This window comes from Zonotrichia albicollis, chromosome 10 (assembly GCF_047830755.1).
Source record: "Zonotrichia albicollis isolate bZonAlb1 chromosome 10, bZonAlb1.hap1, whole genome shotgun sequence".
NCBI classification, from domain to species: domain Eukaryota; kingdom Metazoa; phylum Chordata; class Aves; order Passeriformes; family Passerellidae; genus Zonotrichia; species Zonotrichia albicollis.
The window spans coordinates 1672556-1684360 of NC_133828.1; the positions used below are offsets into that span (position 1 = coordinate 1672556).

Consider the following 11805-nt stretch of genomic DNA (forward strand, 5'->3'; position numbering starts at 1 on the left):
TTAGTTTTCGCTTTCTTATACTTAAATTCCACATTTCCTTTGTAAGTTCTGGTGAAATAAAACATTCTGGAAACGTGTTTTAGGGTTTTATAAGACAAGCTTTTTTAACAGGTTGGCAAATGCCCCTAAAATTGCAATGATGACTCTTTGCTCTTGCTGTGTCTCTTAGAAAAAGTACAAAATCCAGTATGAGAAGATGAAGGACAAATACACCCCTGTCCCTGACACGCCGGTGCTGATCAGAGCCAAGAGAGCCTACCTGAATGCCAGCGATGTGAGTGCTCAGGAACTCCCCTGCTGCTTCCCTTGCATTCTCCATGGAAAGAACCAGAAAATCACTGGGGAGCAAACGTCCAAAGCACAGAATAACTCAGTGCTCCCAATCCAGGAAGTCCCCTAATTCGCATGTCCATTTCCATTTGAAATTAGGAACATTATTCAGTTTTTGTTGGAGATTTTTTCAGAGATGGCTTAGAAAGCAGCTGTGAGGAGCAGATTCTCACAGCCTGTTTCTGTGAACAGCAGAGGTTCTCAGGTTGTTTTTAATTACAAGTAAAGGTGACAAACATGAAGGCCTTGAGAACCTTGCATACCAGAGTTCTCAGGCAGCTTTCTCATAACAAGTGGATGTTCTATCTTTGGCTGTTTTGGGAAAGCAAGAATAATTTTGAGAACCCAAATCTTGGTATTGGAAACATAAGGAGGAGTTGGTGTGTAATCTCTGGCCTATTGTGAGCTCAGATTTTGCAATATGCATGAACTTGATTAACACTGTTATAAAAGGTGCCTGATTGATCAATAAAGTGGAGTCAATGCTGACCAATGCAAGGTGGGTCGTCTCCCTCCAACTTCAATATATGGTGAACTTCAATAAGTTTTGATTTGATTCTACTGCAATTTTTCTCTTTTTTTCTCTTCCAATTTTTAGAATTAATTTTCATTTCCCATTGCACTGAAATATGGCTGTACAGCAAAGTAAAGCCAGATTTAAAATAATTTGTTTACAGATCATGTCTCCAAATAGAGCAGGCTGGACTGAAGTGATTGATGCTGGGGCCAGGATAAAATAACTTTTATCAGCTTTTTCATCTCAGTTTTGTGTTAGAAGTAAACTGCCCTGTCACTGGGAATGTATTCATTTTTTAAATCCAGAAGTAGATTAGAGAGAAAAATTACCTGAGGTGCTGCACAGGAGGTTGTTAAGGTGAAATTGATTTTTTCAAGCGTGGAGTAGTTATTTGTGATTTAAGGCAATTTAAAAATGCTCATTTGTGAGAGCTTTTCCATATATTTCAGAACCAGCAGGATGTGAAAGGACATGTGCAGGGCTGGTGCTTTTTTCTAGGGTTTATTTAGCCTTACTGCTCTGAGAGTGATTTTTATATATTTAAATACTGCCAAGGAGCATCCCAGCTCTTCTGCACATGGGAACTTCTCCTCTGAGAAAGTCTGGGATGATCTTCCTGCTTTCTTCTAGAGGAGGGCAGGGAAGATTTTTATGCCAGAAGTGGCATTTGTATTATTCTAGAGAGCACTCCTGTGATGCAGGGATGTTTGTTCCTCAGTCTGGAAGTGAACTGGGTGAAATTCCCTGTAATTTTCACCACAAGTCTCACTGAAATTACAGCTGTTTGTAGGCAATTGCAGCCTCCTGAAATTCCTCAGGGCTTGCACTGGGATATCTGACAGCAACAAATCCCTGGGGTATCATTCCTGAGAAGTGAGAAATGTAACTGAAACACTTCCTGGCATATTAATCCCTTCTTTTGTGGTTTTTTTTTCTTTCCCAGCTGCGCTACAAAGAAACCTTTGAGAACACCAAGGGCAAATACCACACTGTGAAGGATGCTCTGGACATTGTCTACCACAGGAAGGTCACTGATGACATCAGCAGTGTAAGTACATCTTCATTCCTAATTAGTGGTTGACACTTAATAACCCAAAATAGGCCACTTAGCCTTTTGTTCCATTTCAATATGTCAAATAATTAGGAAAAAATCAACGTTATCAGTGTTGATTTCTCTCTTTCTATGGAATATTGGTTGCTGTTGGTGTTACAAGTTAATTTCATTTCCACTCTTTTAGTTCTGCTGTTCAGGGGAAAAAAAAGATGAAACTTTTGTGTCACCTGGAGTGTTGTCTTCAATTGTTTTATTTAATTCTTCCACTTTCTCTGCAGGTGAAGTATAAGGAGAATTACATGAGCCAGCTGGGGATCTGGAGATCCATCCCAGACCGGCCCGAGCACTTCCACCACCGCCTGGTCACGGATGCCATCAGTGATGTGAGTGCCAGCAGCTCCTGCAGGGCCCACAATGAACGTTCAGAGTGGTCTCCAAAATGCCCCCAAACCTTCTATCCCAACAAAGGGAAAGCAGCTGAAGGTTTACAGTGATTTACAATTTGCCCTGGGAACTGACAGAATCTGATGGCCAAAACTGCAGCACAGCTCCATGTCAAATTAGCAGACAGTCTTAATTAATTACATTTATATTTGCTTAAATTTGTTTAGCCCTGTAAAACCCTTTAATTGTACATTTCTATACATACACAATAACCCCTTACCTGCACCTTATTTTTAATTCACACAGGAACTCCAACAGCTAATGATAGATTATGTGTGTGAATAAACTGAGTCCATCACAAAAATAGGAGAAACTAATTTATTTTATATTGAATGTAACCCTCTTTGCCACGCCTTGTGCTGAGGTTCATTTCAGCACTGATTATCTGCTTAAAACTGAGGTTTTTTGCTTCTTTTCTAAAGGTTAAATACAAGGAAGACCTGGAATGGCTCAAAGGCACTGGCTGCTATGTGTGGGACACTCCAGCTTTTGTCCTGGCAGAACAGAATAAAGTGCTCTACAGTGGGGTGAGTGACTGAATCGTTGGTGGTTTTGGACATTTTCTGTCCATTCACAGCTATTTGTTGTAGGTAGAAAAGTTAACTCACAAATGCAGTAATCCCACCGATTTGTTTGCCACAGGTTCTCTCTAAAATCACATTTTCATTGCCTTCCCTTTATTTGGGCTAACGTGGGCTGGGTTTTGTGTGTTTGGTTTTCTTTGGCTGCAGTGTAAGTACAAGGAGAACTTTGAGAAGACCAAGTCCAAGTTCAAGTACGTGGCTGACTCTCCAAGCAATGAACATTTTAAATATGCAACTCAGCTGACGGATATGGTAAGTAAAGATTTCTGTAGGCTCAGCCTTAAGGAGGTGCTCTGTGAGTAAATACAGAGCTGAAGGTTGTCCTTCCTTATAATCAGGCTTAAAGATGCTTTAACATCAGACTAAAAACATCATGAAACACAAGGTTGTTGTTATTCTGGGTGTTAGGACAGAACAGGTTTGCAGAGCCTAGAAAGTGAAATCCCCACCCCTGTTCATTATTTTTCATGGCAAAGGAACTTTTCCTTTCCTGACTTAAATAATGCTGCTGGTACAGTAACCCTGAGTGTTTGTTTCCATCTCAAAAAGATGTGGACAGAATTCCAATTGCTTTCCTAAAACATTGATAAAATCTTTATTGGTGTTAAGATGACAGAGTTATGTCTGAAGTTTCTACAACTTATTTAATTTCAGTGATTTTGCCTGGAATTTTTCAACTCTACCAATCAACTTTTTCTTATTTTCCTCCTGTAGTGCTAAAGAAACAATTGTCACAACCTAATTATTAATGAACATCCCTGGGTTTAAAATTCACTTCTCTCCTGGAGTTTGTGATTAGTGCTCTACACCCCAGCACAAATTCCATGGAAAACATCATGTTCAGGGTGATTCCCATCAGCTTGGAGCTCTAACAGCCCATCAAAATCTGATGCTTTTCAGTAAAGAAGCAGATATTTAGTTTTATATCTTAATATTTCATTCTTTTTCACCAGCCATTGTGTTATATCATTACCTGTCAGTAAATTTATTACTGCATTACCTGTTCTAGGTAAGAGAAGCAGTTTCACAACAAATATCAGAATTTTTACGAAGATTGTTCAGTCTTATAATTGTTCATAGGGCAAATAAGGAAAAATTAATATCAGAAACATAAACAGGTGAAATTTTATCAATGGGAACTCCATATATTGAAATGCTTACCTAAATATCTTCTGTTATATAAGTGATGTTTTTTTAATAACATCTCATTGCGTTCTCTTTGGACTCAACTCAGGAATCTACAACCCAGAATTGCTTCTGCAGTTACTTTTCATGGAGAAAATCAGTCATAAAATTGCTTAGTGAAGGGGTGGAATAGAGGCATCCTTAAACTGTAGGCCTTCCAGAGACAATGTAGAAATGCAATTACCATTTGGAAATATTCTTCCTCTCCTCTGTTTTTTTTATTTTTTGGTTGTTTTTTTTTGTTTTTGTTTTTGTTTTGTTTTGGTTTGATTTTTTGTTTTGGGTTTTTTTATTTCAGTTTTTTGTTTGTTTGGGGTTTTTTGTTTGTTGGGGTTTTTTGTTGTTTTTTTCTGTTTTTTTTTTATTTTTGGGAATTTTTTTGTTTTGTTTTTGGGTTTTTGTGGTTTTTTTTTTTGTTGGTTTTGGGTTTTTTTGTGGGGTTTTTTTTGAGGTTTTTGTTTCTTTTTAAATTGTTTTATTTGGTTAGTTGTGGGGTTTTTTGTGTTTTTTTTTTTTGGTTTGGTTTGGTTTGGTTTTTTAAAATGTATTTTTCTCTTTTGGACACGACCTTCAACCCCAGCCTGTAAAGAGGTTATACCAGCGATCTCTCTGTATCCTAACCCTCTCTTGTTACACTGTGTGTGCTGTTCTGAGCAGAAACTGTACAAAGCAGCCTATGAGAAGCTCAAAGCTAGGTACAGCGTTATTGTGGATGAGCCCAGGACCCTGCTGGCCAAGTGGGGCAGCACCCTGAGCAGTCAGGTACCGTGGGGGCACAGCACAGCACAGCCCTGCGTGCCCCCTCGCCCCCAGCAGCGTCACAGCCCTGTGGTTTTGTCACGTTTCTTCACTCTTCATCCCATCTCCATCCTGCCACCCAAAAAGGAGGCGCTTTTTGTGTGAGCTGCTCTGTCCATCTGTCCTGTATGTACTTCTGTTATTGTGCATCAATGGACATCAGGAATCCCATCCCTCCTGAAGCCACTGGAGAGGGATTAAAAATGCAGGATCAAGCATTTATGGTTGTATCACCTCTCTTTTCTTCTTACTCATTTCTAGATAAAGCAACAGGGACATATTTGCCTTAATCTCTAATTTACTCTCATCTCCCCCCAAAAATTCATAACTTCCTTAAAGTGAGAGCAGGAAAACTTGTTAGTATTTCCCCTTGGCAGTGTTAATGATCCAGATGTGAATTGTATGCACATGTGGCTGAATACATACAGCACCTTGCCTAAATCTCTCCACTCTCCAAGTGCCTGGGATCTAGAGCCGTGTCATTGTTCACGTTGTTCATGTGTCTCTCTTGTCCTTGGTTGCCATTTGCATGGACAGAAAAGCTATAAATCCCTTGCCAAGATGCTCCTGCAGCACGGATGCAATGAAATTCTGAGGCCAGACATGCTGACAGCACTCTACAACACATACCTGTGGAGCCAGGTAATCTGCAGAGCTGCTGCTCTAGGACACCTTAGATCCCACTGTGGCTGCTTGGACTTGGCAAATTTACTGCTCCCTCTATTTCCATGGACTTCAGACCCCAAAGCTTCCTCCACGTGCTTAATGCTGGCTGTGGTAAAATAAAACAGAATATCTGAAACAATATTTGCTCAGCTCAGGCTGAGCTCGTCCCCGTTTTCTCCTTTCATTATAAACAATTGGTATGAATTTCATTTATTTGTATAAAAAAGCATTTTTCCACTCATTTCAGATATTGGATGTTAGCTCTTCCTGGTATTTCCCTAACCCAGTTCTCATTCTGGCACCATTTCTTGGCCTGGCCACCTTTGATAACCCCAGTTCCTTAATTCAGGAAGGATGTGATGGATTTGCCAGGGAGATTCCAACATTAATCTCCCACTGTGCCCAGAGTGGTGTCAGACACAGAACAGTTATTTCTGCTCTGAAATCACAGCTGCTGGCAGTCAGCTCACCCTTTGCAGGGGAAAAATCATGATCATGAATTGGAATATAAATGATAGACTGGAAATGCAGCAGTGGAAAACAATTCTGTCAGAGGGAATTGTAATTCTTTGTTATTGCCTGTGCCAAAAGTGACATTCTTCAGTAATAAATACTGAAGGTTTTTCAGACATTTGTGTTCCATTTTTCTGTGGATTTATATTCTTCCACTAAAAGCTCCTTGCAGGTAACTTTGAGTATGTTTGAATTCAAAAAAGAAGTGTCTGACCTGCATGTCCCCCCGAGTTCACTCCATGTTATCATCGATTACTTGTTCATCATTTTTCATATTTTGTCTGTCACAGTCCCATTTCAAATGCATGGGGTTTTTTTTTATAAAGGGTAGAGCATGAAAATTCTTTTTTAAAAAATGTATTCTAACCTTTTCCAGCTGCCTTGAGGTTGCCTACAATGAATTTCCATCCTTGGTGAACCTATTCTCACTTGGTGAACTCTGTGAAAAAAGGTTTAGAAACCTGAGCAGGGCAAGCTGATCCTTAAGAAAATCATTACCAAGGCACAAATCCTGCTGCCAAAGCCTTGAAAATACCCTAGCATTGGGATATATTTGGAAATGTTTTTATCTCCTGCTATGTGAGATGATTTACATTTCTCTTCACTCTGATCACAGAATCATTGAGGTTGGAAAAGACCTCCAAGATCACCAAGTCCAAATTTCAACTGGATATGACTATTTAAAAATGAAATTTTGTCCATTATGAAATTCAGAAGTCTCTGGTCTGCAGGGATTGATTTTTTTAGCTCAGTCCTGGAGATTTTAGCTTGGAATAACCATACAATGAATCAGACAAACAAACAGGCAGCCTCCTGGGCAAGGAAAAGATTTGCAGTTCAGCTCATGGTGCATGCTCTGCTTTCTTTGGCTTGGTGGGAGGGTTTTGCAGTTTTACCCATGGATATAATCCCACCTCTGGAAGAGGTTTTGTCCTGCTCTGTGCATGAACTTCGAGCCTTTCCCCATCTCCAGGTTCAGTACAAGAAGGACTATGAGAAGAAGAAAGACAAATACACCACAGTTCTGGACACTCCAGAGTATTTACGGACCACAAAGGTCAACAAGCAGATCAGTGATGTAAGTGTGGGTCCTGTGGGATGGGACAGGCACCCCCAGGGAATTCCCAGCTGACTCCAAGCATCCCCAGAGATAACCCAAGCCCCAATCTGTCCCTTCAGATTATTTACAAGCTGGAGTACAACAAAGCCAAGCCCAAGGGCTACACCACCATCCAGGACACGCCGATGCTGCTGCACGTGCGCAAGGTCAAGGACAGGATCAGCGACGTGAGTGAATCCTCTGTGCCATCAAAAACACCAAAATTCGCTTTTTAACTTGGCAGCCAATGTTTGTAACTCCTGTGAGACGCTGTCAGAGAAAATCATCACTTTCTTAGACCATTTGGCCTGGAAAGCTCTATCTGCATTCAGTGCACTTTCAAAACCCAGTGTTTTAGGAAGTCTTCCATGGAATTTTCTTTTGGAGCTCTTGGAACATTTTTGGGCCTCGTGGTGAGGTAAAACTGCCACATTTTCTCTATAAAGAGAAGTGCTGCTGGAGAAATCCCTCCTTCAGGCAGGTGCTAGATATCAAGTTGTATCAACACAATTTATTTTTCATGGAATCCCAGAATTATTTAGGTTGGAAAAGCCTTCAAGACCATCAAATTAAAGTTGTGCCCAACTCTCCCCTCATCACCAGCCCAGAGCCCTGAGTGCCACCTCCAGTCATTTTCTCCTATTAAGATTTTATCCAGGAGCAGTTTTAATTAAATTTAATTAAATGTTTGGATGCTTTTCTTGTTGATGCTGATATGATCTTTGCAAACATTTTTACATCTTTGTCTTTCTTCAGCTGAAATACAAAGAAATGTATGAGAGGAGCAAATCTCGCTGCAACGTCGTGGCGGATTCGGTTCACATCAAAACTCCCAGGCACGCCTACAAACTGAACAGCAACGTGAGTTCTGTCCTGATCATTTTTTATTTTATTCTGGAGAGTGTTGGGAGCTGGCAGTGGAAGCCACAAGGAATTATTTCCACAAGAAATTATTCCACAAGAAATTAAATTCCACTGATTTTTTTTGGTGGAAAATATCCTTACGCTACTGGAAGAAAATGTGTTTTAATTTATTTCATACTGAAGTGCTCACTCTGGTGAGTTGTCCTTGAGCTTCTTTTATGTCACACATCCCATTCTTCCAGTTGTCCCCTGTTTTCCTGGCAGAGACACAACCGTGCCAGGAATTCCATGGGGTGATGCTCTTGGACACAAAGCCTGATGGAAAACTTACCCGTGTTTTCTGTTATTGGTGCCCAACACCCATTTCAGTAGTCAGGACATCATTTCAGTCCTTCTTATTGCTTTCTCCACCTTGTTATTCCTTTCTCCACCTTGTTATTCCTTTCTCCACCTTCATATCCCTTTCTCCACCTTGTTATCCCTTTCTCCACCTTCATATCCCTTTCTCCACCTTCATGTTCCTTTCTCCACCTTCATATCCCTTTCTCCACCTTTCTGTTCCCTTTCTCCACCTTGTTATTCCTTTCTCCACGTTCATATCCCTTTCTCCACCTTTCTGTTCCCTTTCTCCACCTTCATATCCCTTTCTCCACCTTCATATCCCTTTCTCCACCTTGTTATTCCTTTCTCCACCTTGCTATTCCTTTCTCCACCTTCATGTCCCTCTCTCCACCTTCATATCCCTTTTTCCACCTTCATATCCCTTTCTCCACCTTCCTGTTCCCTTTCTCCACCCAACAGTGGAAAAACTGCTGGGCTGGGCTGTGCCCAACACAGAGAAAAGCCCTGATCTGGTGTAGATACATTTTCTTACCTCCTCTCACAGGCCAAAAGAGAATTGGCTCTGTATGTTGTGTGCAAATTCCCCAGTTTGCCATGAACTCCCCCTGTTTGTTTTTCCCTGGACACAGCTGGATTACAAGAAGAAATACGAAGCAGCCAAAGCCCACTGGCACCTGATTGCTGACAGGCCTGACTTTGTCCAAGCAGCCAAGTCCTCTCTGCAGCAGAGTGATGTAAGAAAATCAAAATGCACCCAATATTCCATGTCCCCATCTCTCCTATTCAGAATATTTTTTAAGTTGGAGAAGATCAGAGACTCTCTTACTTTATCTTTTCTTTTTTCTTCCTGCAGTATGAATACAAACTGGACCGGGAATTCCTCAAGGGGTGCAAGCTGTCTGTCACAGATGATAAAAACACAGTGTTGGCCCTCAATAATGCCATCCTGGCCAGTGATGTAAGCACTGAGCTCACCTTTCCTCTCCAAGTTCACTACTACCACTTTACTCACTACCAAACTGTTCTACTGCAAATATAATTGGATTAGTAATGAAGCTTTGGACAGTTATGCTCAGTCTCACTTCATTATTTGATTTATTTAATTAACAAATTGACTGAATAAATTTGGTTTTGTAGAAGCCACTGTTCATGGATTAAATTAATTTTCAAAGTTAACATTGCATGAACACCCTATAGACCTTAAACTCAGGTGCATCTCTGCGTTCCTGATATTTAAATGGAAGTGTCTGGAGAAAATAGCACATAATACCTTTAATAATAACAACACAAAATATCTTTAATAATTACTAACAGTATGTTAGTATTCAGTATATTAAAAATATCCAAGTGAGAGCTGTAGGAATGTATGGATTAGGCTGTAAAATATCAAAACATAGGATTTTCTGCAAAATTTTGCACTAACAAGCAAACGTGACTGTACTAATTACAGTTATTATTAGTACTGTGACTGTACTAATTACTTTTTATTCTGACAGATGCACATCATTTAAATTGCTGTCTTTCCTTCCTGCTAGATAAAATACAAAGAGAAGCACAACAAAGCCCGTGGCACCTACCACGTCGTGCCAGACACCCCTCAGATCCTGCTGGCTAAGAACGTCAGCTCTCTGGTGTCTGAGGTAAAACATTCATTTACTGCATTTAATGGAATTGGGTTTTCCCCTGGAGCTGCAGGGTCTGACCTGGCTTTCCCCTGTGCTGGCAGAACAAGTACAAGGAGCAGAGCAAGAAGCAGCTGCCCCACGGCTCCTTCACCACCCTGCCCCAGACCAGGGACACTGTCCACGTCAAGGAGGTGACCAAGAACGTCAGCGAGGTGAGTTCACACTCCAAACTCAGCTTTTCTAATCCCAGCTCCAAAATCTGCAGCCAACACATTTTGGGAGTGAGGTGATTCCTCTTTATCCACCCACAGCAGTTTCAAGGAGCTTTTTTTCCAAGTTTATGTTGCATTTCCCTCCGTGTGATGTTCAAAATTCACACGTGGCCCTTGTTGTTCTTGACAGACAAACTACAAGAAGAAGTTTGTGAAGGAGAAAGGCAAATCCAATTATTCTGTCATGCTGGAGCCTCCTGAGGTGAAACATGCCATGGAAGTGGCTAAAAACCAGAGCACAGTAAGTCTGCCTCTTTTTCCGTTAATTTAGTAGGTTATGCAGCAAATTCAACTGGAAAAACCCAAGTTTGTGGATTTCTGAATTTCCTCCCAGCTTCCATGTTCAGGTGTAATTTTGAAAGATAAATGCACAGATATTTATAAATATAAAATTGCACTGAAATAAGAGATTTGTATTTAAATCCCATTTTAGGATTTCAAGTAATCTGGTGGAAATCACATCTAATAATTTTTTCATCCTTTCAAATACAGACAGAATTTCCCATATTTATTTCCTCACTTGTAGACAACTTGCAAAACCAGATTTTCAGATCCATGCCTTGTGAATTGATTCCCAAAAAACCCATGAGCTTTCTCAGCAACGTTGCTGTGTCCTTAATTGGTGTATTCCCAATGAATAAATTTTATTTTCTCATTAATTTTTCTCTCCTGTCTTCTTCCATGGATTAGATTGAATACAAGAAAGATGCCAAATCCAAACTCCACTACACACCTATAGCAGATCGACCAGATATTAAGAAAGCAACTCAGGCTGCCAAGTTAATCAGCAATGTGAGTGGTTTTAGGCTTTCTGTATAATCCTTTAGCATTAATTTAATTACAAAATCCAGCAGAATAATTAAAGGATTTATTTCTTTGATTAGATTGAATATAAGAAGCGTGGAGCAGCAGGTGTGGGTGTGACCATGCTGGGACGTCCGGACATTGAGCTGGCCAAGGAGGTGTCCAAACTGACCAGCCAGGTAAGGGCAAAATGGAACCTTGGTGAAGCTCAAAGCACTGAGAGAAATGAGACTTTAAATTAATTTACAGAGCCGTGTCACGATTATAATTGAAATTATTTCCAAATTAGGGGAAAAGGGAAAGGAAGGGAATGTGGGTAAGTAAAAATTAAATACCAGTACAAAGTATTTCTTTGCTAAATTTTTCTACTGTTATTAATGGAGATATAAAACCTTCTTAAGGTGATGCTGTGACATAAATGCTGAAGTGTTTGCCCTGTTCTTTTTTAGCTCTTTTGGGTATTGGCTTTACCAGAACCAGCCTTTACCCAACTCTTATTTTCCATCCTTGGTTTCTTTCAGCCGCTCTCTTTTTACTTTGAGTCCTTAAAAGAATCTTGTGCCAGGACCTCAGTCCCTCTTGGTTCTTCCTCACCTCTTTGTGTTTGAATTCTGGATTTTTCCCTTTTTGACCTTGCTTTCTTGCTGCTGCTTGTAGGCAGAGTACCTCAAACAACACATGAGAGGCCACGGAGCTGCTTCCTACGAC

The 11805-nt window shown here is 40.4% G+C and overlaps 1 protein-coding gene across 34 annotated transcripts in view; it reads left to right on the forward strand.

Annotated features, from left to right (window-relative positions):
* The window catches only part of NEB (nebulin), a 108291-nt gene that overhangs the window by 62804 nt on the left and 33682 nt on the right, over positions 1 to 11805 (forward strand). For all 34 annotated transcript variants that reach the window (XM_074547825.1, XM_074547791.1, XM_074547798.1 and 31 more), the window contains 16 exons: positions 170 to 274; positions 1791 to 1895; positions 2180 to 2284; positions 2768 to 2872; positions 3077 to 3181; positions 5450 to 5554; positions 7065 to 7169; positions 7271 to 7378; positions 7947 to 8051; positions 9026 to 9130; positions 9250 to 9354; positions 9932 to 10036; positions 10123 to 10233; positions 10424 to 10534; positions 10984 to 11085; positions 11178 to 11276. In XM_074547825.1, coding sequence (XP_074403926.1) covers positions 170 to 274; positions 1791 to 1895; positions 2180 to 2284; positions 2768 to 2872; positions 3077 to 3181; positions 5450 to 5554; positions 7065 to 7169; positions 7271 to 7378; positions 7947 to 8051; positions 9026 to 9130; positions 9250 to 9354; positions 9932 to 10036; positions 10123 to 10233; positions 10424 to 10534; positions 10984 to 11085; positions 11178 to 11276 — 1686 coding nt within the window. The remainder of the gene's footprint in view (positions 1 to 169; positions 275 to 1790; positions 1896 to 2179; positions 2285 to 2767; positions 2873 to 3076; positions 3182 to 5449; positions 5555 to 7064; positions 7170 to 7270; positions 7379 to 7946; positions 8052 to 9025; positions 9131 to 9249; positions 9355 to 9931; positions 10037 to 10122; positions 10234 to 10423; positions 10535 to 10983; positions 11086 to 11177; positions 11277 to 11805) is intronic.